Source organism: Aplidium turbinatum, chromosome 8 (assembly GCF_918807975.1).
Source record: "Aplidium turbinatum chromosome 8, kaAplTurb1.1, whole genome shotgun sequence".
In the NCBI taxonomy this organism is placed as follows: Eukaryota; Metazoa; Chordata; class Ascidiacea; order Aplousobranchia; family Polyclinidae; genus Aplidium; species Aplidium turbinatum.
Window position 1 is genome coordinate 19,912,451 of NC_137479.1, and position 25,452 is coordinate 19,937,902.

The 25,452-nt window shown below is 37.8% G+C and overlaps 1 protein-coding gene across 2 annotated transcripts; it reads right to left on the minus strand.

Annotated features, from left to right (window-relative positions):
* Positions 1-23,777, minus strand: LOC145775976 (uncharacterized). Of its 2 annotated transcripts, none has more exons than XM_082587387.1 (21): positions 23,680-23,777; positions 20,790-20,865; positions 18,332-18,461; positions 17,741-17,834; positions 16,135-16,279; positions 15,680-15,854; positions 14,873-15,019; positions 13,850-14,035; positions 13,515-13,664; positions 12,782-12,865; positions 12,362-12,558; positions 11,752-12,122; positions 11,186-11,328; positions 9,667-9,798; positions 9,312-9,399; positions 6,979-7,136; positions 6,631-6,781; positions 6,209-6,337; positions 5,367-5,468; positions 3,601-3,773; positions 1-3,257 (listed from the first exon to the last, which is right to left on the minus strand). In XM_082587387.1, the coding sequence occupies exons 2-21, from the start codon at positions 20,818-20,820 to the stop codon at positions 2,435-2,437; spliced, it is 3,609 nt and encodes a 1,202-aa protein (XP_082443513.1). In that variant the 5' UTR covers positions 20,821-20,865; positions 23,680-23,777; the 3' UTR covers positions 1-2,434. The 2 variants fall into 2 exon arrangements, with proteins under 2 accessions (XP_082443513.1, XP_082443512.1); XM_082587386.1 differs by lacking the exon at positions 23,680-23,777 and adding an exon at positions 22,858-22,944.
* Positions 23,778-25,452: the final 1,675 nt, after the last annotated feature.

The window sequence follows — 25,452 nt, forward strand, 5'->3', positions numbered from 1 at the left end:
AAGGTGATTTGTATTAGAAAAGCGCTGCAATACAAATAGCGTAAAGCGGCAGTCGTGTAGTTTGGCTGCATTTGATCAGATTAGGTAAGTACGGTACGTACATCGATGCAACTCCGCACATGCGTATAAAATGCAATGGATTCAAAATACTTCAGTTGTGTTTCAAAGATTGCGAAAAACCAAACGATGAAACAAATTAAACTTACGCAAACAAAACCATAGAAATGCAGCGCAGTGAATCAACTAAGCAGAGGCAACAGCAGCTATTGAAAAAAATGAAATTGACACAACTGTAATTACAATTTGATTTTGAAAAAAAATCTTGTTGATGAGCATGGTTAAAGCATGATACGGCATATTCCATGTTGTCACAGAGTTCTAAGAAAAAGAAAGAAGCAAACTCTAATTGAGTGACCTAAAAGTAGAGTGGCCCAAGTCAACTTGGACCGAAAATGAGTTTTTGCTTCCATAGAATCAACATAAGATGCGAAATTTTTTTGGGAAAATTCTATCGTTAGAAAAAAATATGACCCAAGTAAACTTGGTTCATCACTGAAAAAAATTACAAATCCAACAGCGGCTCAAGTCTACTTGGTTTGTATTTGTTATCAAAAGTAACTAATATTATAGTGGCCCACGTTTACTCGGCTTACAATACGTGAAGAAAACTACAAAAGCAATAACAGCTGAACATCTGTAATAACAGTATACTCTTTCACAACTTAGTAAATTGAGTTATATGGTAATAACGACACTTGTCGGAAACCCAGGGGTTCCCAACCTGGGGGCCATGGCTCCCTAGTGGGTCATGAGCCTTTTTGAAGAGGGCTATGATGAAAAAATTTAAAAAATAATAATTTGTTTAATTTGTCATCTCTAAGTCCACTCCAATACTAATATAACAAAAGAAATAAATTAAAAGCAAACTCTTGAAGCTGCAAGAAAAGACGGCAACCCCATTGAGCTTTGAGAAAGATAGTTTAACCACATTTTGGGCAAAACTAAGAAAATCGCACCCTAAGCTGAACGAAATTGTCATGCCATTGCTGTTGCCTTTCCCATCAACATATCGCTGTGAATGTGGGTTTTCAACAATGTTACTTCTGAAGACAAAGCAGCGCAGTGTCTTGGATATTCAATATGACACGCGGCTTGCTCTTTCCACCACCAAACCAACAGTTAAGAAATTGTCAGAGCAAAAACAAGCGCAATCATCACATTAACTGTATAGTGTATCTGTAATAACTAATTAATGTACTATCATGTTTATTGTGTGTTGTATTTACAGTATATCATTTTATCATTCTATCTACCGGTTACTGTATAAACAAGTTTTTTTTTTCAATTAAAATGACGTTTCTTAATTTTTTCAAAAAGTTGAAAAAATAGGGGGCTATTGATTTTGCAAAATTTTTAAAGGGAGGCCACGGTGTAAAAAGGCTGGGAAGCCCTGCTGTAGACAGTGTCTGCTAATTAAAACCTAAGCATAGTTGTACTGTATATGGAGGAAAGATCTCAACTGCAAAGCAACTAGATAAATTATATAGGTCACCACCGTTCAGAACGGCCAAACTTTCGCTACGGTTGCCCACATAGGCCGTCGCCCACTTGAGTCGTCGCCAATGGTCCCGTCCAAGAGGGTTTCGCCCAGATGTCGTGTACCGTTTTATTTATGGTCTGTGGTGGCTTATCATTGAGTTTTGTTGATGTCATGAGTTAGATCAGAATGCTGAACCTTGAAGTAAAAACGTTTTTACGGAAATTTTTAGTACCAGTTGCTTGCCAAACGATTCATTATATTAAGCATAAGTCAAATTTATCCTGCCCCAATCCAAAAATATGCGCTGCAATTATCCACTAGATAAAATTTCACTACAACATGCATTCATTTTATTAATTTTTTTTATTCAATTTTTTTTTAGATGGGTCACTTTACTGTTGGGAAATTATGAATTTTTGCAAAACCAAGTAAACTTGGGTCACTTTTTTTCGCTAAAAAAGCAAACAGTAGAGCGACCCAAGTATAAAAAAAGCAAATAAAAAAAAGGTGACGTCATATGACCACACAATTTTCCAAAAAATTTTTGTAGTCACATGAATTATTCCCTGTACTTCATTGGATAGATTCAACTTCACCTTCATAGTAAAAAAAGTGCCTAACTTTGAAGTCGATTTACTCAAAATGAAGATTTTCGACTTGGGCCACTCTACCTTTAGGTCACTCAATTGACAGTGCTGTGGCCTACGTGTTTAAAAATGACAATATCAGCTCGATAAAACACCAAAACAATCGCTTTGAAATAACACAGTTAATGAAGAATGCAACTAACAAGGCTTCTCTTTGACAAGGAATTCAAGAAGAAATCAAAGTACCTAAGAAAGGTTAATTCTCTCTTTTTGAAATTTCGATATAAAAAATTGCATTCACTCGAGGTCAGGCAAACAAACTATGTAGTTTTAAATCCGGTTGATGATTGAGAATTCTTGCAATCAAATACGATGGAAACTTGGTTAAAGTGACAACGCAACTGTGCGATAAGTCGGCGTTTTCTGGTAATCTCATGCCTTTTGGAATGCCCAGGTTATTTCTTGGTCTCTTGAAGGCACTTTTACCAATACTTTGGATCGCAGAAATCTTGAAATTTGTGTTTTTCGTTTGAGGTTTTTTCTTACCACGACCAGATTTAACCGATAGTTTTCGCTTTTTTGCAACCGAAGAGCTCAACAGACAATCATCATCAGAGCTAGAAAAATCGAGACGACTCAGAATTGATATCGGTCGTTGAGACTCGTCCGCAACATCAAGCCTATTGTTGGATGCAGTCAGTGAGCCATCGTCATCGAGATTTTTACCCCTTACTATTTTTATGTTTTTACGAGTGCCTTGCGACCAACCAATTTTTTCATCTGCCACATCACCCGTCAATGCTGTGTTGCAAAATTGACAGGTAAAACTGTCCGAATCGCCTAGAAGCTGACCGCAATTTGGACATTTAATCTGAGATGTTTTTTTCGATTGGGGTGTCGAACTTTGAACCACAAGGTCAGGTGCTAAATCCTTGCTCGTTGTCGTAGCAACACCAAATAATGTATCAGTTAGTCCGGATCCGTCACACTTTAACAGTTGTTTTCTTGAAGAGAGAGGATCTTTGTCGTTTTTTTTAATATTTAACGCTGTCACAACTGCATCTCTTGTGGTCTGGACTTGTCGCATTCTTATCCCTCGAAACACACTTTCCACAATCTTGAAATATTCACTGAAATAAACATAAAACATGTTTGTTATCTCCGAAGGGGGCCCTCGGCATATTGCTGGCCTCAATGACGTCATAGATATATCATCGTCCATTCAGGCGAACCCGGACAGAGGAAAGAAACATAGCTAGATATAGATTTTAAATTTGAGTGTTTATTGTAGCATCTGTTACGTCTATGACAAGCAGTTTTACTGACAAGCTTACGAAACTGGAAAAAGAATGACTTGGAAAAAAATGACATAAAATGAATCGGTTTTTCTTAGTTTGAACAAGAGTATAATTGAAGACAAAAGACTCAAGTAATATTCTTAACTGATGAAATAAAATATTGTTTATCACTCACTATCTCAATTCGGCATTTGGGATGGCAATCTGAATGTCTGACATCATTTCTTCTACTTCATCTGGATCAAATTTGCATTGGATCAAGACCTCTGCTATTGTCCTCACAAAAGTATCGAAGCAACGCAGCAGACGCTTGATGTCTTCAACTTCTACAGTGATGCTGCTAATCCACTGAAACAACAAGCGGAGTAGTGAAATACATGCGTGTAAGTTATAGACAATAAACAAACGACGATTAAATGTGTTTAGAAGACATCAGAAGATCTCAAAAGCTAGAACAAAAGTTTAATATTTGCGGCAAAATTGTAGGCAAAAAGTAATAAAAACTGGACTAATTTGAAGCTCCACTTCTTACGCAGCTTCATCGGAACAAAAACAGCTGAAAATGCTATTATGGAAAATTCATTGATACAGCAAGTAGAGTTTCGTTTATACATAAATTAAATATACAGTGCATTACAGTATACAATACACATTGTGTATGTATTAAATATGTTTTGCTAAGATCGATGTGAGACTACAAGAAAACCGTGAAAGCCATTTCAGCTTAAAACAAGTAAATTTTGAGCCGCTGAGAAAATTGCTTAGGGAACACTTCTTTGATCAAAACACTGCCCATTAGAGATGCAGCGAACCCAAAATTTTTATCCGCACACCGCACCGCAACTGAATCACTTATCCGCACACCGCAATTTATCTGGAACTTTAACACTGCACCGCACCGCAAATTACAAAATTTTCAAAAAATGTTTTACGCGTTATTTTTTAGAAAGTCAATTGTGGCAAAAAGCACCCAGGGCATATAACTGGTACCGGTAACCTACCGGTACAGTTGTGCACTATAATGACTAGGCTAACCAGATCATATTCTCTTACCAGCAATGCATCTAAGTTCTAAGACATCATGCTTTTTTAAATAGAATGTTCCTGGATCCAGTATCAGGACTTTTGAACAGTTTTTGTAAGCAATAATGCAATCTTAATGTCAGTGGCTGTATGAACTAGCCTACATACTACACAGACAGACAAGATGTCAAGAGTAAAACTTATAGCCTGAACTCACTAGGCTAACTGTTACAGTAACTAATGCGGTAGTTGCGCTAGGCCTATAGCCTGGTAACTGAGCTTATCAGCTAGGCTATTAAACAAAAACACTCGTACAGCTTCCTCACAAGCCAGCACCAAAACCCTGTCAACTGCAAGCCATTTGCATAGCTTTGAGCTTTCCAGCTTAGGGTTTCCGAAAAAAAACTGATCCGTGTTTCCAATTTAAATTTGAAGTTTCATAACTGATTTTCTTGAAAAGTTGAAAGTTTACGAAAGTTTAATTTCTTGAAAGTTTACGCGGCGGCTTTTCATTTCAACTTTCCACGCGGCGCGGCACGCGGCGAAAAAGTCATAAGCGGCCGCGCACGCGGCGCGGCTTGCATCACTACTGCCCATCGCAAAGTCAAGGCAAACGTCTTGCTTCTACATTTATTGTCAATAGAGTTTTCTGGTTTTCCTTTTAAATAACAAGATTTCAAATTATTAAGATTCTATTCGATCGACTACAAATTTGTTTGTACATTCACTGTAGCACAAATGAAATCGTTAAACTTTCTATTTCAATTGGGTTAAAACACTCAGTGAGAGCACATAGGGAAACGTGTACTGCACAATCAACAACCTTTCATGAACTAAAATTTATTTATCCGTGCCCAAAATGTGCCAAGATTCATAAAGCTGAAGCAAAAATCAGAAAAAATATGTCACAATACTCACCGAAGTAAATTGTTGCATTGTATGCTGAACAAACGTCCTCAACTGATGACTCATGGAATTAACTTCCATGGCACACCAAACCCTTGTCCAATCACTTTGCATCTGGAAAGAATTGAAGTTACGCAAATAGCTCAGTGGCAACTTCCAAAAGGTGTATGCCAACAAAAATGTAATATGAACGGGGCGAGTTGGGTCAGGAGTGTATTGGACAATAACTTGTAAGGCCTTTATCGGCAGTCGTTTATAACAGAACAAGCCGTTTTTATTTTAATCAGATTATTATTATCAGTTGAGCAAGTCGTTTTAGTGGGCTGGTACAAGTTCGTGGGGTGTATTTGAAGTAAATTTGAGGGGTGAAAAGTAAAAATACACATCTGAGACTGATTAAAATTATTTCTGTCATAAAACAAAGGTGAGCACCACAAGAAAGATAAGAATCACGACTAACGTCATTAAACCTCCTACCATTTTGTATGGAACAAAGTTTTCAAAATCAGGCGAGATTGGAACAAGAATAAACCACCCCTTCACAGCAAATAACTATTTTTTAAAATGCAAATAAATGCACAAATAACGTCCCAGCACACCCCGTGCTCCTACATGCCTAAAATTGAGAAACAAAACATCAGCGATAATACAAATCAAACTTACACAACTTAAGGACTTTTGAAATTGTAAATGTAAAGATTGTAAACGCAGGAAACAACAACCCCCAAACAGCAAACCAAATGTTTTTAATCGCGCGTTGAACGGTGCGCTGCTACGTCTACAGAAGTTAAATCAATGTAAAAAACGGTTGATTTGCTGTCTGGGCCGTACGTTAACTCCACGTCATAACATACCCGGACCGAACACTTGGGGCATATCAACCAACACAAGGCCTCGTGAGCACACAAGGATTGGTAATAATCAACGAAAAGATGTTTTTTCATTGCGAATTTGCTTTGAGAACTGCATAATATTTCAATAACCTGAAACGAAAATGTTTTTAAGCAACGTCTAGAGAAAGTATCAAACATTTAATGGTCAATTTATATAATGAAACACTTTATGGTCGTACACCGGGTTAGCTTACAGCAATGCGATGTAAAATGGCGGCTTTTACTAGCTGGAAGTAATTTTTTTATGATTAAACATAAAGTCATCGGTATTACGCCAGCGTTAATCATAAGGCCCTGTCCTTTAAGATGCGAAACAAGCGTTTAACAACATCTAGTAGATATGTTCTTTTCTGTGCATGTTTAAAATTAAATCAAACCCAGACCTCTTCCATTATACTGAAGGTAGCAGAACCCTTTTTTGTGCATTCGTGGTCGTCAGTGTAGTAAGAAAGTATTGTCGTAAGCACAACAGGACAATCCTCTCTGGCAGCAGAGCGGAATAACGTGGCCACTTGGTCAGGTTTGAGAAGATTCCTAAGATGAACATGACACCGTTTAAATCAATGACAAAAGTTCATCACACGGAGTTAAAGTAAAGTGTAACAAAGATTAACCTATTTCAACATTGTATCACAACGCTGGTAAGATTTACGAGCTCATTATACAACCAGAGATCGCATCGGCCATGATGCATACGACTCCAACGACGAGACCAAAGGAAAAAACTCTACCTTTTAAATTTTTCTAGGTGGGTTGAAAATATATCTTTGACTACTGTGTGATCTGCAGGAGTGGTAAATAGCTTCCGGTAGGACGGGATGTGTTTCGTGGAGATGTAGCAACATGCTTTTCCAATAAGGTTACAGAAAGGCAGCAGATCATCGATCTTCTGCGAGATTAAACATTCGCTTAACAACATACCTCAGTTACAACAAATATATCCAACCTGTACGCTACTAAACTTTAACTATAGTATATTCAATAAGTAATACGCTACTGTACTTCAATCATTGTCTGATATGGTAACAATGCGTTCTGAGCAGAAGGCTCATGCATTCCATTAAAATTTGAGACCATCTTCAACTACGTCATTACATATCTTGACGAGGCGTGAGCATAAGTTGTTGCGGATATTGAACTCACAAGATTATGCACGTGGATGCTCTCGCCACTTTACCAGACGATTGGATTAAATTGAAACGGTTAAAAAAGGAGTACAGCAATCCCCGCTTATTAATCTTTCGGTTAACAGGCCCACCAGCTTATTCTGGTTCGAAATTACTCTTATTAATTCCTGGAATAAAAAAAAAAAAAAAAAAGCAAAAAACGTTTAACAATCCCGAAAAGCCGCTTAATAATCCTTATTTTCGATTACATTTGTTTGAAATTGTGTAAAAAGGCGTCACAATTTATTATTTTTCTTCTCACTCTCGAGAACTTCACGCTCTACAGTATTACACCGCTAAATTAGTTCTTAATGCTCTGTGATCGTCGAGTTGTACAAAACACAACTCGCAAAAAGCGCAATTGTCGGCGCGCTGCAAAAACGTATGACGTACATAGGCGTCGAAATAGGGTGGGCCGGGTGGGCGGCGCCCACCCTGCCGTGAAACGAGGGTGGGCAAAATATGTTTCGCCCACCCTGTTTTCATGACACTAATGAAGTGTTCCATACAATTATTTCCGTTTTTGTTAAACGCTGAATTATCCAACCAACTGCAGCGCAACTTCTTGTTTTACGCTATGTCTCTCGCTAGGTATCCGACAGAACAAAGCAATGTCGCAACAACGCTGCGTTGAAAAAAGGGGGTATTCACTGCATTGTTGTTGGTAGGGCAACTGCCACACGCTAGCAATTCCTGGTGAGAGAAAGCCACGTTTGATCTTTTCTCCGAATAGTCTCACTTTCGTTACGTCACAATCAAACTTCAGTTCCCGGTCAGCGTAAGGGAATACGAATATGACATCATAATGAACATGATAATAAAATAACCGATACAAACTAAAGACGTACTGAAACAATCGCTTTTTACACATCTTTCCTCACAAACTTGTTGCTGGGTATAAATTGTGGCACCGCGCGATGTTGTCATTTCATTATTGAAAAGTTAAACATGAAGCAAAGTCAAACATCTATTCGCGCATTCTTAAAACCAGCTTTCAAAAGGCGTCGAGATGATAACGCTGAAGAAGCCACGTCCAGCACGAATGAACGTAGAGATGACATTGATGAAGAAAGCAGTGCTTCAAGGATGGACAGAGGTGCAGTCAATGTCTCAGGCAATGCACCGGTAGTTGTTGAAGACATCATGAGCCATGGATCTCTACCTGCTCCATTTGACGTTAGCATGCTGCCGGATCAGCTTTCGGCTCGGGAAGGTCGTGTGTTGCAAAGGAAGCTTTTTTCCGAATTCCAGTGGATGCGTCTTAACCGTGATGGTACTTGTTACTGTAATCAACTGTGCGAACATTTTGATTTTGCGGCAAATCCGAAGGCGCCACTTTAAAGATAACAGGTCACGAGTCACGCGCTTTTTAGGTCGCAAAGGAAAACATAAAAGAAGTTTGTTTAGTTTAGCAGCGCGCATAAGATCGCAAGGCGCAAGAAAGCAAACATCAAACCTATTAAAGCTTATTTGCTGCACCTTAATCACGTAGCCAAATGTTGCGAACATACACATTCAATGAAATCTGTCTGAAAACTCTCGCCCACCCAAAATTCCTCTCTTCTAAGAAAAAATCGACGCCTATGATGACGTATAACAGGAAAACCGACCATTGTGAACAGTTGTTAAGAGATTAACCAACTTTAACCATACTACAGTTGCTCCCAGTCAATTATGCATATAGGAGTGGCAGTCATTCATTTCCCGTTTTATAAGCCCACTCGCTTAATAAGCTCAAAATCGTTCGGCACCGAGGTGGGCTTAATAAGCGGGGACTACTGTGATATGATTTTTATGTAGTGTAGAAAGCCACGGTATGTTCACAAGCCAGAACTCTCACATTATTGCACCCAACAAAGCAACACTGACGGCATATAGCAACGAACTTGAGAACTCACATGCAAATTATTGTCCATAATTCCTGCAAAAACAACATCATTGAGCCATTCATCCGACTTCCCATCAAGACACGGTTCGCTAATTATCCTGAAAGCACATTTTAGGATTGTTCAGAATATTTGCAACAAATTACAATCAAGATTTAATACGAATAAGCATGTGCAATGTAGCTAGATTGCATTCACCTGTCAACATAGATTTTTGAATAATTTCCGTCAAACATTCAGCACAAACTTTCGGACAATTCATAAGTCATAATACAATATAATAAAATGCTGAAATGCTTGTTTACAAAGTATATTGAATCATGAAAAAATCTCACAGCTCATAGCAATGTTGTCATAGTTGTGGCACCTGGAGGCAAATGCTGCCAAAACTTTGAGCAGATATTGTGTTTTATCTGGAGCGCAGTCGGATGGCCAGACCGCGCCAACCCATTGTTTCAGTAAAGCAGAAACACAAAAAAAACTTCTCTTGGTGATCAACCTGCAAAAAAAAAAAGAATTCTACAAGTCGTGTTCATTTGCAACGCTTTAAATACAGAGTGACAATTGAGAACTTTATCGACATAAAACCCAACACGTTTCACAACAAACTGGACAGACTTTAAATTCAAAAATGTGTTCATCGCTTTATTGTCTATGTGAAAGCCGGAATGCGGTGCAGTAGGAAATCACTTTCTGCTGCATTTAGTGGTCTTCCAAGGAATACATGCGATCATTCAAGTGCGACGACGTCAAATGAGGTCAAGCAATTGAGTATGAGTGAAAGATAGATCAACAAACTGATCTATAAAAGGAGTGCTTTTCATTCTATTTGGGTTCACAAGGTTGCAGTGAATCGACGCTGTCAGTGCTGAGACACAGATAAAAGTATGATCCTGCTCGTGTCCGGGCAGCGAATTTTTTTTCCCACGAGATTTCTGTCTCATTGATTCTAGTCACTCTAAAAGTAAGATTTTCCGAAAGTGTTTTGAGAGATTGGTTGATTCAGATTGCGAAATAACTATTTACCAATGAAATTCTGCAATGATAATAAAATATAAGCTTTCCCTAACCCTACTTTTTTTGAAAAGCTCTTGTGCACCGCAAAAATTAATTTAAAGAAAAAAAAAGTTTGACTTCGACAGGCGTCGAACCCTCGTTCTCACGATCACTAGGCAAAGGATGACACCACTGAACCAACCGTGTCAACGAGAAAATGTTGCATTCACACGGTTTTAATACAAACTTTTACCAAAATATGTAAATGAGACAGAAATCTCGTGGAAAAAAAATTTCGCGTCCGGGCATTAGGTTAGCCTCCCATTGCTTGATGATTGATGTCGAATGTGACTCTCAGTCTGTGATGGAGCAGAGCTGTGGTGTTGTAGAGTTGATACTTTTGCACTTTCATCCACCATTTCCTTTTACGTGTTCCTAAGATACTCTGGTTCATCCATAACTTTTATTTTCCAACTTGCTGGTCAGTGGGAAGATATTTCAGATTTAAGTCAACTGGCTTGGTTTCAATTGAGCGTTGAAATGCAGTTTTAGAATGGTAGCCTCCACACTGGGCAGCAGAGTATGATGGACCGACCCTCTTTTAAAAGCGAGTACTTTGCACTCACCTCTGTTGGAAACTCTTACGACGTTCGATGTCGCTTGGATTTCATTTGCTAACTTTACAGAATCCACATATTCGGCAAATGAGGACAGCGGCCATTGTGATACATTGATATTAAAAGCAGTGCGTTGCGTTTTTGATCAATCTTAGTATTATTATGTTTAGTTGAACGTTTACGATTAGCCATATTTTGCTTGGAACTTATCAACCATTCATCTTGTACACAACACACTGACAATAAAAGCGGTACTAAGCTTTGAATGCTTACGAAGTGAATGCTTCCAAATCAAACACGTCCATCACATTGCCATTCTCTTTGATGTAATTTGTAATCCAAGTGACAGCGAGATCGTTGGCAAGGTTCAACGAACAAGGTTGCGATAAAAGATAATACGTCGCCCACTGATTCTTCTGCAAAATAAGCATGTGCTGGAATCGATCGCAACTACAGTAAACTGGTCAAACTTGGGTCGATTGAAAATGTGCAATATGCTGCAGTTTTGCAAAAACAATGCTGGAGTGTTTCAGTGCAACAAATTCAATAAAGTCTTAGCTGAGAAAAAGGGGACGTTGACCTTCCCGCAAATAATGTCAAACGCTACCAATGACTGAGCTCCCAGCTGATGCTCATTGCGTTACCAAATTGTAACTCTAAACATTGCCCTTGAAATGCTTCGGCACAGCAGTACAGGAGTGGTCTTATGGGCAACTTTAACTTATTTTCCAGCTTGTTTTACGTAACTACTACACACTTCCAGAACTACCACGCAAATAAGTGCACGGTGGTTACTGGTTATACAATACTTAGAGCTGCAGAGTAAAAATTATACCTACCTCGTAAGCTTTCATGATTTCTGGAATCAGTGTTTTATTGTTTGCTGACTTTGTAAGAAGTCGAATGATGAGTAAGGAACCAGTATAGAGAGCAGCTTGTGGAGCAATTGGCTTGCACTCCAGCAGAAGATGAGAGCATTTCTTCAGTTTTGCGGCCTGTTGACTCGTTTTCAGCAGTTTTTTGCTTGTTTGAAGCCAAACCGAGACTGATTCCGAATTATGTGAAAGTTTCTCTTCGTTCAGCCAGTTTGCGAGCCAAAGGTAGCATGCTGTAGAGTTCTGAGCACCATCGTTACTTGCGATAAGTAAAACACAAAGTAACAAGAGTACAGTCTTGTCCGTTCCAACTATCTCATATCGAACATGATGTTCTGGAAAAAAATGCATGATTTCAAGTCGAAACTTGGAGTTTACGAGCAATAGCAATAATTTATTTCACACGTTGGGTGCAAAATAGCATCAATTAAAAGTCTCCATAATTGGCTATTTCAGCCAACTGTCGCTGTTTTTCCGGGCTGTGCTCTGTGAGGGGTCGAACCCTTTACGAGTAATCACAAACTGAAGAGTTCTGCCCAATACTAAAAGTAACCATAGCAACAAACGTGCTTACTTGGTTCATTATTAAATGATGATACTAGCTTCGTATCAGGTGGTAAACTCATTCCTGATAAAGCTGACAATAGTTCAACGACGAAAGCAACACGGAGGGTCTTCAGGAAAGCAATATCATCAGCCAGTCGTATGCACATGTCACGAAAACAACCTTGCTTTGCAAAGTAAATTAGATTCCATTTTTGCATAGCAAATCTGAAAAAAAATGTTTGATAGCCCGGAACAAAATATTGACAAGAAGTGTGAAAGAAATTGAGATTCATTAAATGGAAATGGTTGTGTGTATTGACAGGATGTATTATTCGCTAACTTTGTTCAGTTGGGTGGCACTTAAAATTGTCACAATGAAAAATTGTTATGACGCTAATGTAACAATTCAATGGCACACAAAGTTTAAGGTTTATGGTTAGCATCTTACGCTATTTTGGTCCCGTCAGATATTGCATGAGATGATGTTTGGAGAATCAGCAAGGATTTCAAATATCGTGTAATTTCTTTATACCTGTGGAAAGAAATAATCTGACCAGAGTTTTACAGGAAACTCCTTTTAACATTGACCTCTTCAATCAATTTACAATTCGCAAGTTTGCTGCGTTATAACATAAAACATATTAAATTTATTATGTTAACAACTTTTCAGGATTTGATTTTTTCACACAGCTTCAAGACAATGAGCAACTTCAACCAATGTATAGTATGTATTTTTAAGCACATCTCTCTGGTTTTCTCTTGTGCAGCCAACTGTGAGGTGTAGAAACAGAGTATGAGGCATTCAAGTTTCAAAATAAAAACAAAACACCGAGTTATTTTGAATATGAAACTAACACTATAAAAATAACTGATGATTAAAAAAAGGTGAAGGTGAGTCTCATATGTGATTTTGATCCAAACATCGGGGGATGAGAAGATAAGGTTCTCATTGTACTAAGCCTTCGGCACTAACAAAAGTAGGGTGGCCAGTTCCTTTCTCTCGGCCGCCTATTCTTCAGCAACTACGCCCACTCAATTTATTACACCCTGGGTAGAAGTGAACGGTATTTTTCAACAACTAGCAAGCCGGGAGTCAAAACAAGATTGCATGATTGGAAAGCGAGCGAATCCGCTGTCATCCCACCGCACCTTATGGTTACATTGCATTATATTTCACATACTTATGTTCTTTGTCCAACTTTTTGACTCTCATTTCGATGACAAGAGGCGCTTCCCTCAGACAATCACCATTCCTGTTCCTTCCAGACGTATTGTGGCCCAACATCACAGCTCTTAGCAATGTGTCATCCCAATGCCTCATCTGCATGAACCTGAGGTGTTGCAAAACTACTCAGTGATTCAACCTTTTTGTTTCTAGCAGGCAACAACTTGAATCTTATCAACAAATCAAATAAAAAAATATTTTAAACTTGAACGAAGTTATTTTCTTGGTATCAATAAAAACTAACGTACAAATAAAGCACGCACCGAGAATTGCACAACAGATCGGTCGAACCTTTTCATGAAATTTTCTATTTTGAAAGACTGCACGGAAGCTTTCACCAGTTTCTTGAATTGTTCTTTGATAGAATGTGGCACTTCGTTCAGCGTGAATACCTTCACCAATTCCTCTTCAATATATTCTCGTATGATTCGCGGAGTGTCCCATTGGCATTTAGGGTCTGTGCTGGACGGCGTATGACTGAACACAAAATGACTGAACTATTGAGACAAAGGCGTTGACTGTTACAACGATATACCTAATCACATGTAGGCGGAAGTATCATACTAGATGAAACACAAGTTTCCAAGACACGTACCTTAAACTCGATTAAAGTGACTTCAAACTAATGTTGGATAAAAATTTAAACCTTTCACTCACCTTGTATCAAATATGATCGAGTTTTAAAAGTCTACCGCTCTTTCTTCGGTGTTGCCATTTGTATCATATATGACTGCATGGGTGCAAAAATGACAACGTCGAAGAAAGAACGGTAATAGTTTCTGCGCAAATATAACTTTGCAGAATACTAACTTTTCTTAATTTTCTTTCATTGCACCCCATTTAGTTAGAATTTTAATGAGTAAAAAAGGAAGTGACTGAATGAAAAAGATAAAAAATATCTTTTGGTTACTAGGATATTAATTACTGCTCAATGCTCATGTATGTATCAAGTATGTAATCATCTATTTCAATGCAAAGAATTTTGGTTCTGCGACAGTTTGCCAAAAAACTATTAATCGAACCACAAACATTGGTTGTTGGAAACTATTTTGAAGAAATACAACAAAGTTTTACTGCATGGAAGAAGGTTCAAAATGAAATTCTCTATGTGAAGGCTTAATTTAAAATGAAAAAAAAATCATACTATAGTAGTACTATAGTACACATTGTTGCGTCTAAACAATGCATTAGTTCACTGATAAAAGTTAGTTAAAAAAACAACATAACCGCAGCACAAAATTAAATCTCGGAGCTAGACAATAGACAAACAGTCAACATATTTTTACCAAAACGTTATTCTGATATCAAACTTACGTCACAAGGTTCAAATCAGCGGGTCGATGGGAACAAATTTCAGAGAGAATCGCCTCAAACAAGATCAACGCACATTTTGGTTTGTCAGCATAGTCTTGTGCGATAACGTTCACTATTTTCTGTATTTCCTTTCGCACAGGCCCATAACTGGAAAATTATTTCATTTTAATCCACCTTAGAAGACAAGCACTTTCATTGGGTTTGTTTTCGTCTTATTGGTAATTGTCGGAAGAGTGCGAGGAGGTTCCCTGCTTGGAAGCTGACGATACAAGAGTTGAATTATCGTCATGATCTTTTGTTTTGCACCTATTGCGACAACACACAGTACCCTGCATAGTGTGAATAACAGAAGCAACACAAGAGTGAACTTGAAGCAGCGAATAGACATGTAGCGATTGAGTTAGCTGTTATTTTAAATCTTTATTACCAACATTCAAAAGAATGGTTGAATTACCACCGGTGCAGTGTATCCTAAGATATTAAACACAAAAACACGACATCAGAACATTCTGGCAAGCCAACTTGGCGCGAGACAATTGAATTTGGCTGATAAATGGCAGGGTACATATCACAGGGAGACATATATGTCGCAAATTATATTTCATTCATTAAGCATATCTTGTTCTGTACAAATAGACAAATATATTTGTTACCAGAGTTGAATACCAGAGTTACAAATTTTTCAATAGACATTTATAACCCAAAAGTTATTCGATGTACATTTGAAACAATACAAGCCCGTCGGCAGCGCCAGAATGCCGTGTCCCACAAAAAAACACTATCTGCTTTCAAGTCTCTGAAACATACTCAAAGCGCTTTTTCAGATTGTGGACTGCTTTGCATTTCGCGCACATCTTTTCTCTGTTCACCGAGCTATGACACGTGCATTGACAGGGAACGAGATTAAATTCACATGGAATTCCACTTCTATATGTAAAGTAAGCTTCCCTTATGCGGATTACATATTCTACAGCCAATTCACCTAAACACAAACAAGAAATGTTAATCCATGAAAGGCGACGTACATAACCTTCTTCAATTGTCTTGCCTGTACCAGGCATCAACGCCTTAACGGCTTCAGATGAATAATTTTAGTCTAAGTTTTTCTTTTGTATGTAATGTTTCTGCCTTGTCATTAAGCAGGTAAAGTAGAAGACCAAAAATAACAAATTTCTTATCTTTTAATGCAAAGAGCGTTGATACCGATGACACACTGAGGGTAAGTGTTTCATTGCCATCATTTTCTTAACCAATTTTAAAACCTGCTTCTGTTATATCAGATGATATTTCTTCTGGAGTGAGTTCTCGCACTAATGGACTTTCCTTGACGTTTCTCCGGGCCTTCCAACAGCTAGAGCGCGCGTTTGCATTGCAATGCGGAGTCGGTGTGTTAGTCCACTTTTCGCACTAAACACCGACAGTTGGATGAAAGCTCAACACGGTAAAACGTACTGTAACAAAGAACTTCAGAAAGTGTCGTCGCTCCAAAGAAACACCAGGCATAAAAATCCAGTTGTCTGACCTACTGTAGACTAAAGTTGGATCAATTGCATTTGTAATTGAATGTAATTAATTGCATATTTTTATGTAATTGTAAATATAATTCCGCTCCGATAGCTCAGTTGGTTAGCGCGTGTCTGCGTGAACGAAGAAGCTTCAAGATCAAGCGGCGCTGGTTCGAGTTTCGGGGAGTGCGCTTGAGCAACGCATTCTAAGGACTGCTCTCCATTCAGCGGCACCTTATGGATGGAATAAATCCCCGGCAACAACACTTCAACAATCGGTAACTTCACTCTGTCAATCTCGGTGACCGGCACTGCGTCAAGAGTCTCTACAAGTATGCGAAACTACCAGGAATAACCTACCAAGGCAGTCCGAGGATAAAGAATAAAGATTCAAAACCAACCAACCACAATTCAGATTATTTGTTGTTGTATAATTGTAAAAAAATTTGGTCCAAATTACAATTAATTTTTGGTCTAACTGCAACATCAGCCCCAGCAGGAAGACTTTTGTTAATAGTTGGTATATATACTATATTTATATAACTTTGCTGAAAATCGAATGAGGCTGTTCAGTGTTCACCAGGCATTTAGTTAAATAAGATGACGCGTTCTACCAGTGCAAATTAAGCTAAACTATCACAAGATGTATAAAGGGACGATCTGCTATTATTGCGACTCTTCGTCAATCAGACACGACTGACTATAGCGAAATCAATTCTCAATAAATTACACTAAGAGGTTAGATTGTTGTGCAAATGCCATCATTTGATGAATGCAAAATAGCAGTACAAGCAAAGCAGTATATGATTGATTGTTTTGTAAGTAACGGAGACATTGAAACCGTTGAGGTTCTTTGTAGGGGCAAACGATATGAATAAATCACTTACCCAGAGCCCACAGATTTAATAGACGAAAGAATACTATTATTGGATATTTTGAAATAGACATATAAGCATCAGCTGTCTCACTACAATCTGTTGTGTCGCCATTATAAACGTGTTGTACTGAAAAAATTAAGATCTTAGGGACTGGGATCAAAGTATCTGGTTTGAAACTTCCTACCCCTGTCATGATATGCTGTATTGAGAAGAGCATACCGCACGTACATAACGATTTTAGTTCAAAATTACGGGCATTGAGAATGTTTTACAAGTTATCAATGACCGTGATATAGACTTGCTCTGTTTGTTAGTTTCAGATATTTTTCATTTTAATTCTAGGAATTAACTTTTACATGAGCTGGGTGAAAATACAATTACTAACCTAAAGCGAAATCAATTAACAAAAAAAATGAAGATATTGCAATGTTGTGATAATGTCAGCATTTGGAACAAAGGTAATACATGCAGTCACGCACTCATACCTGGAGAGCTGGTCTATCACAGAGATAGCAAAAGCATTTAGAGCACCACTTGATATTGTTGTTTTCAACAGGATTGCTAATGTTTTCAATAAACCTGCAAAGCAACCATAGTGGGCTCTAAACAGCGGGACATAAAGAAACATGACAACTGTGATATTTCGCAAATTATTGATGGTCTTGGTGTTGATGAATTGTACCTAGCATTATCAAAAAGCCATGCGTATTCATATGTCCAACTTACCAAACGATTTGGACATGTGAGGAGTATGAGGTTAATACCAAAAATATGTTTGAAAAAAATACCACATTTCATTTTACATCCATGCGTGTAATCCAGGTTATAATTCTAAATGCTTCCACATGTAGTAGTGTTTATTTGGGGTCTGCTACTATTCGGTGAGTCCGATTCGGTGAGTTCCTAACCTCTAACCCCTAACTCTAACCCATAACCCTAAAACGGCAATGATAATTAGGCTACGGTACCCAATAATTTAAAAAAAAAATGAAAAAATCACCGAATAGGGATCGGACTCACCGAAACGGGCCATTCCGGTTTATTTGACACTTGCATTGTGAAACTTGAAAACTTACACGTAAGGATAAGTGGGACAATCTGATCTGAGATGAAATAAAACATTGGGTTCTTGTGTTCCAATAACTTCAACGTCATCATCGCCGTCGTCGTCAACAACGTTAACTTCGGTTGCACTTGTTCGGGCTTCTGCAATACAGTAGTTTGAAACTTAATCTTACTGGACAAGTTTTAGTTAGGACTTTTTTTACCCACTTCAAAACTGAATATTAAATAAAATGCATTGCATATGTGTGAGCTGTATCTGAAAACAACGCGTGTGTGCACTTTTTTCAAAGAATTCGCAAATTAGTTGAATAATTTAGATTACAATTAAAATCTGTTTGGTATTCTGAATACGCAAGTATTCAAACATTTCGACAAGGCTCACAAAGTTAAAGATCAGGATATAATAAAAGACCAATGGTCTGTCACTTTGAACAGTGGAGTACGACTTGTAGAGGCATGTCAGGTAGGGGCAGGGTGATTAAGGTTCTGTCATATAATTAAAACACTCTGGCATACTCAAGTGTGGCTTCCGGCAGTCGATCTCGTACCCCACTACGCCATGAGCAACACAGGAAAATAGTTACACTCGTGTGACAAGTAAAAACAGAAATTCAGCTGAATTTACGGTCGCTAGTTTCCCAGATAAATGCCGAACTGAACAAAAAAATGAATTACATCGACTAAGAGTGAGGAGTGAGGACACAAATTTCTAGCAGGTACCGATTGCAAAAAGCTTTCGGCATTAATAAATTGGTTCTTGTTTAACGACAACACGACCCAGCCTTCGAATTTCGTGTCGGCAATCGGCAAGGTTAATGCCGCAGCAATCGAACAAAATACTCAGATTGCAAATCAACCGTTTTTTACATTCAGATTTTTTTTACATAAACGGTTAATTAAAGGTTAAAAACGTGTAAAAAACAGTTGATTTGCTATCTGGGTATGAATTGCGTCGGCAAAAAAGTATCAACACATTTTTCTAACAGACGTTGATTGCAGAAACCCAGTCAGCAAATCAGCCTTTTATAAACTGATTCTACGCCTGCAAACGTTGAATCAATGTAAAACAGGACTGATATCTGCCAGCAATTGTTTAACTGAGTCGAAAAAGCGTGTGCTTATTGTGCAATAGTGCAAGGGAAAACTGAAATTCCTGATATATATAAGTGGTATAGCATACAACTGGAAAAGAGCCGCCTTGATAGCACATGACTACAAAGACCGAAGCCATTTAATTTAAACCGTGGCCTACGATTCAAACATAACTAGACCAGCAAAATGTGCGAAGACTTCCCATTACGTTCTTGAAGCATAGATACTCGTAATGTGTGAGAATTAAATCAAAAAATGATACAAGAAAAGATGTTTAATGGTCTTGGTCGCTAACATAATTGCCACTTTGACGTTAACATTTATTCAAACGTCACACCATTTAAAAATAGTCATATGTGAGGTACTGTTAAACGATGAAGATTGCCGTTGGTGGTGGGTGTATCGCTTACAACTTTCCGAGCATTTGTACATCTTTTTTTCTTGTGTTTTTATTGTGTTAGTGTGTATTGTTTTGGTGTGATCAGTTGCCTGCATTAACGACATCCATTACTGCTAACATTACCTGGCCGTTACTGCTATATCTACGTACTTGTGTTATGAGGACGCTGAGGTGAGAGTTTGACTGCAATGATCATGGACTGTTACGTCATATGAACGATTGCACATTACAAGCGACAATAAAAAAATTATTGCATAAAGCAGCTCTTTTTTGCTTCCTGAGCACTGAATACTATTTTAAGAGCGGTTATTTTGTCTCATGAGCTTTGCATATTGCTTAACAAGCGCATAAAGTATATACTGTAAAATCGACAACAAATCATTAAATTTGAAAATGCTGTTTGAGTCAAGGCAAATAAACGAAACGTGTAAGTATAAGTATTTTGTCTGGCGGTAAAAACGATATCTCGTGAGCAGTGGTTATTAATAAAGACAGTTGGAAAAACAAACTCCTCATGACGTTTTGTAAAAGTAACAAGCAAACTAAAGATACATGGAATATCAGGTAACTAGATGGAAAACCAGTAAAATTAGCAAATTTTACAAAACCTAGACACGTTGGTCACTGACCAAATAACACGGTTTTGCAGACCGTAACAATACTGCTTTAATTTTCATGACAAAAACGTCACGCAAGAAGTTAAAAATATAAATTAATACTGAAACTTCCATCCCAATACAAACTGGACTCAATACTGGATGAATTTATTAAGCAAATTTTGTTGTATAACGTGACAAGCACTTTATGTTTAATTCAGATTCATGGCATTTGGACCAAGCCATCTTGTGAGGTACGGTAGCGCTTACATTGCCAGCGCCAATCCAGCATGTACCTACACGTCGTATGCCATGAAACAGATATGATTATAAAATTATTGCATAGTAAAAAAAAACAAGAAATGAAAGTAAGCACTGCACCTGAAATTTTGATGGGCTTTGTTTTAAGCATAGCGAAAACAGAAAACTCAGTTTTCTCTCTTGATGTTTGATTTGCCTGTTAAGTGCAAAGATATTTTTTAAAGAACAATTCTCTGCCAATGAAAGTAAATCTGCACGGCAAAATCTGGAACTTAATCTGGAAAGCGCAACTTACTATCACAATACCTATCAAAATGAAACTTTCTGAAACCTATATTTGACAATTTATAATATTATATATATACCCAAATTCAATGAATAAAGAAAAATCATTATTAATGAAATGACAACACTATTCCACCTGCCCATTCATATGATGAATAAATACATATAGGGTTACCATCCATACAAAGAAAAGATTATTATGTTCGATAGGTCACTACAGTAAAACTCGGTTAATCCGGATTCGATTTGACCGGCGATTCCATCCGGATTAACCGATGACGGTTCTATCAAGCCTGACGTTACCTAGATAGAAGGGTATCGGTAAAAATCACCGAAATTGAACGCATTAGTGTGGTCATCTGCCAATTCCGAGACGCGCGATCACCACATTAGCGACCCAGTGATAGAGTTCTTTTGAAATGCAGTATGCATGTAAAATGAATGTATTTGTAGACTCTGCGTCTAACGCAAAAACACACTGGCAAAAGTTACATCTTCAGACATGCGTGTCGGAATAATCTGTAGTCATTCAAAACTTTTGAAAACAGTTACGGAAGACAAGTTTCTATGGAAAACCTACAAAAAATCACGGTCAAACGAAGTCTTCGATTAGAAAAACGTCACCGACATTACGACCGAAAATTCCACCGACACCTTTTCAAGTTACAATACAAGTTTGGGCATTTGCGCACGAATTTTGCGTTAGGAGGGAATACTGTTCATGAACGGAAGAAATCCGTAATTATTTTTTAGAAATCCGTTACGTTTTAGCATACAATGGCAAAACTGTCGGGCAAATCCGGATAAAGCGATAGAGAAAGCGCAACTTTTGTCCGGAATAGGCGTAGATCCGGATTAAATAATCCGGATAATCCAAAGCTGTTTCTCAAGAAAAAAATTACAAATTATTTGTACTTCCAGTTTTATCCGAATTAGGCGAAGATCCGGATTAACCGAATCCGGATTAACCGAGTTCTACTGTATTTTAAACACATTAAAATCAAAACTTATCAAATTATTGCAAGAGTACCGTATGTACAATGTGGGCAAATGGAATAAAGTTTTTCAGAAACTGAGGATGAAACAAAATCATGATGATGGAATTTCGCATCTAAATCAATTAAAAAAGAATGACGTGATGCCATGCAATAAAAGCTACGCGATTTTCATCATTGTGACATTTTCCTTTGTTTCGGCTTATTACAAATATCAAAATTAAAGCTAAGGACCTGTGCGTCAAAACAAAATTATGTTGTAAAAAATCCTTAGCATATGCTTGTTTCGTATGGTATGGGAAAGCAAGGCTTGTTGGTACTGAACTTTGAAAACTCCTATCAATTCATTCAAATTTAGTGTGTATAATATATATGATATATATACTATTATACATCCTGCATTGGTATCTTAGACAATTTTCATTTTTGTAAAAATTTTAGTTTTGGTGATTGCTTATTACCTGTATGTTATCAATTTGTACCAAAATTCATTTGAGGGGATTTTAGCATTAACAACATGTATAAAATTGTATATACGAGATACGTACATACTAAGAGAGTAGAAATTGTTGTAGGTGCAAGAGCTCCTGACAAAGTGGCCAGTACCAACTAGCCCTGCTCTCCTTTACAGCTCTAATTTGCAAGTCCAATTCTACACTACAGTACTGGGGGGGTTTTTTCGATTATTGACCGATTTTTTAGCAAAATGTCCGAAAAAAATATAGTCAATTCGGTCAAAATGTCCGAAAAAAAAAAAAATGTTGTATCAGCTACTTGAAAGGAAATATTTTCATCAGAAAAGTCACCGAAATAAATAAAAAATAACCAAATTTTTTCAAGTCATTTCGGACAAATGACCGAAAAGTCTCAGCGAAAAAAAAACCCAGCTACAGTTGTATTTAGGATACTTGTAGTGATGGTGAAAAGTGCTCCAACTGCTATTGCATCACAAAGTTATTACGTCCATTGCAACCAAGTTAACACACAGATTATACGGGTCTGCTACTATTCGGTGAGTCCGATTCGGTGAGAGCCTTTTTCGGTGAGAGCCCTATTCGGTGAGTTTTTTGAATTTTTTTTTGAAAATTATCGGGTACCGTAGCCTCATTAAAACCCTTAACCCCAAACCCCCTAACTCCTAACCCAAACCCCCAAAAAACCCCAAACCCCCAAAAAAACCCAAACCCCAAAAAACCCCAAACCCCCCAAAAAACCCCAAACCCACAAAAATCCCCAAAACCCCCAAAAACCCCCCAAACCCCAAAACCAAACCCCCAAAAAACCCAACCCCAAAAACCCCAAACCCCAAACACCCCAAACTCCAACCCCCAAAAACCCCCAACCCCAAAAACCCTCAACCCCAACCCCAAAAAACCCCATACCCCCTAACCCCAAAAACCCCCAACCCCCTAACCCCAAAAACCCCCTATCCCCTAACCCTATAACGGCAATGATAATTAGGCTACGGCGCGCAATAATTTAAAAAAAAAACTCACCGAATAGGGCTCTCACCGAAAAAGGCTCTCACCGAAAAAGGCTCTCACCGAATCGGACTCACCGAATCGGACTCACCGAATTGGGCCATTCCGGATTATACAATTATATCAAAATTTATTAAATTTCCATAAAACAACCATAGAGCAACAATAAATAAAAAAAAAAAACATAGTTAAATACTTTTGAACATATTGTGGCTATTTTTCCATCAAACTGAATGCAAATTTCATCACCTGATTATGGTACAAGATGAAAATTTGAATTGTATTCCAATCACTGGTTTAGAGCATGTCATTACAGTCTGCAAATCAGAAGTAATTTTTCTTTCATTTTCTATTTTGAAATGGAGATTGGAGATGTCATTTACAAACAGGAGTCAATTGTTTTTCAATAAATAGTTTTTTATTTTATTTCAACAAGAAATACGCTAGCCTACCTCTAACAGATTAAACTAATTGAAAAAAGTAGGCTAATGTTTTAATGGGGGAGTGGTTGACATCACAAGCCTTAGTCAAATAAGTCAATAGATTAAGAGTCCTCAACAAGTGGCATATGGTCTTATCATTATTTTGAGTTTTTTCAGCAGGCTTTAAACACACACAGAGATGGTTGATATGCATAAAGATATGTGCAATAAGAGCAAAACAAGACATGGTCACTCTTTGTGAACCTGTAGCGCATCAAGCATGGCGCTAAGGGGCTCAAGCCCCCCCCCAAAACCGGTCACCAAAAATGAGGTGTTTGTATGTTTTTCATTTATACCTTTTGCTTACTGGTTAGATATGAATAAGTATCGGAGGAATAAGTACAATTGTGACCTCATAGATATAGACTCTGTGCGATCATAAGCGATGGCTCGGTCTGCCTCGTTGTCAAATACGGTGTTAAATCGAATATTTTTCCAAGAGAGCTTGAACGCTCCGCTGGACCCCTGGCACAGGTATCAGCAACTGCTACTGGTGGGTTGTGGCCGTGAGTGCCTTTAAATATTAATCAAAGGGATGGGCATTAGCCAATTGTCGCAAATCACTCCGCCGACATTTCTGCATTAGCCCCCTTCTAATTTTTTTCTGGGTGTACTTCTGTTGTGAACAATACGACATTTAATTTCTTTGCTGTACAAGTGTACAATAAAGAAATTTAACTTGGTCAGTATGTCATAGTTGCATTTGTTTTTCGAGACATTTGTTTATTGTATTTCTGCTACTTTACAATTTAAAGTAGAAAAAAATCATCTTTAGAGATTTTCAACGTAGCAGATGCTGGGTGCAACCTAGTTCGTACCTTGAACAGTTCATACCCTGAAAAGATCGAGAGAAAAAATTAAAAAAAGCCAAAGTGGCTGATTGCAGTTTCCGTAAACATTTTAAAATTTTCCCCCTGAAAAGATCGAGAGAAAAAATAGCACAAAGCCGAAGTTGTTGATCGGAGCTTCCGTTTTTACGCAAACATTTTAAAATTTCTGGTAATGATCCTAAGTGTTTGCCGAAGTCGCTGATTGGAGTTTCCGCAAACAAACTGAAAAGATTGAGAGAAAAAAATTAGAACAAAGCCGAAGTCGCTGATTGCAGTTTTTGTTTTTCCGCAGTTTCTACAAGCATTTCAAAAATTTCTGGTAATGATCCTAAGAGTTTGCCGAAGTCGCTGATCGCAGTTTCAGCAAACATTTTAAAAGAGGTTAAGGTTAGGAAACGATCGAGAGAGAAAAATTAAAAAAAGCCGAAGTCGCTGATCAAAGTTTCCGCAAACAAACAAACTGAAAAGATCGAGATAAAAATAGAACCGTTTTTCTGCAAACATTTTAAAATTTCCAGTAATGATCCTAAGAGTTTACCGAAGTTGCCGATTGTAGTTTCCGCAAACATTTTGAAAGGGTTAGGGTTGATCGGAGTATCCGCACACATTTTAAAATTTCCGATAAGGATTTTAAGTTTTTGTTTGTTTGCGGAAACTGCCATCAGCAACTATGGTTTTTTTTAATTTTTTCTCTCGATTTTTTCAGGGTA

What these genes read in the sequence shown, in the direction of transcription:
- LOC145775976 (XM_082587387.1), bottom strand. Translation starts at nt 20,820, where the DNA reads ATGCTTAAAACAAAGCCCATCAAAATTTCAG. An exon ending in ATCTGATATAACAGAAGCAG is followed by an intron (nt 15,855 to 16,134) that starts GTTTTAAAATTG and finishes GTTTGTGTTTAG; the next exon opens with GTGAATTGGCTGTAGAATAT. An exon ending in CCAAATGCCGAATTGAGATA is followed by an intron (nt 3,258 to 3,600) that starts GTGAGTGATAAA and finishes TGTTTATTTCAG; the next exon opens with TGAATATTTCAAGATTGTGG.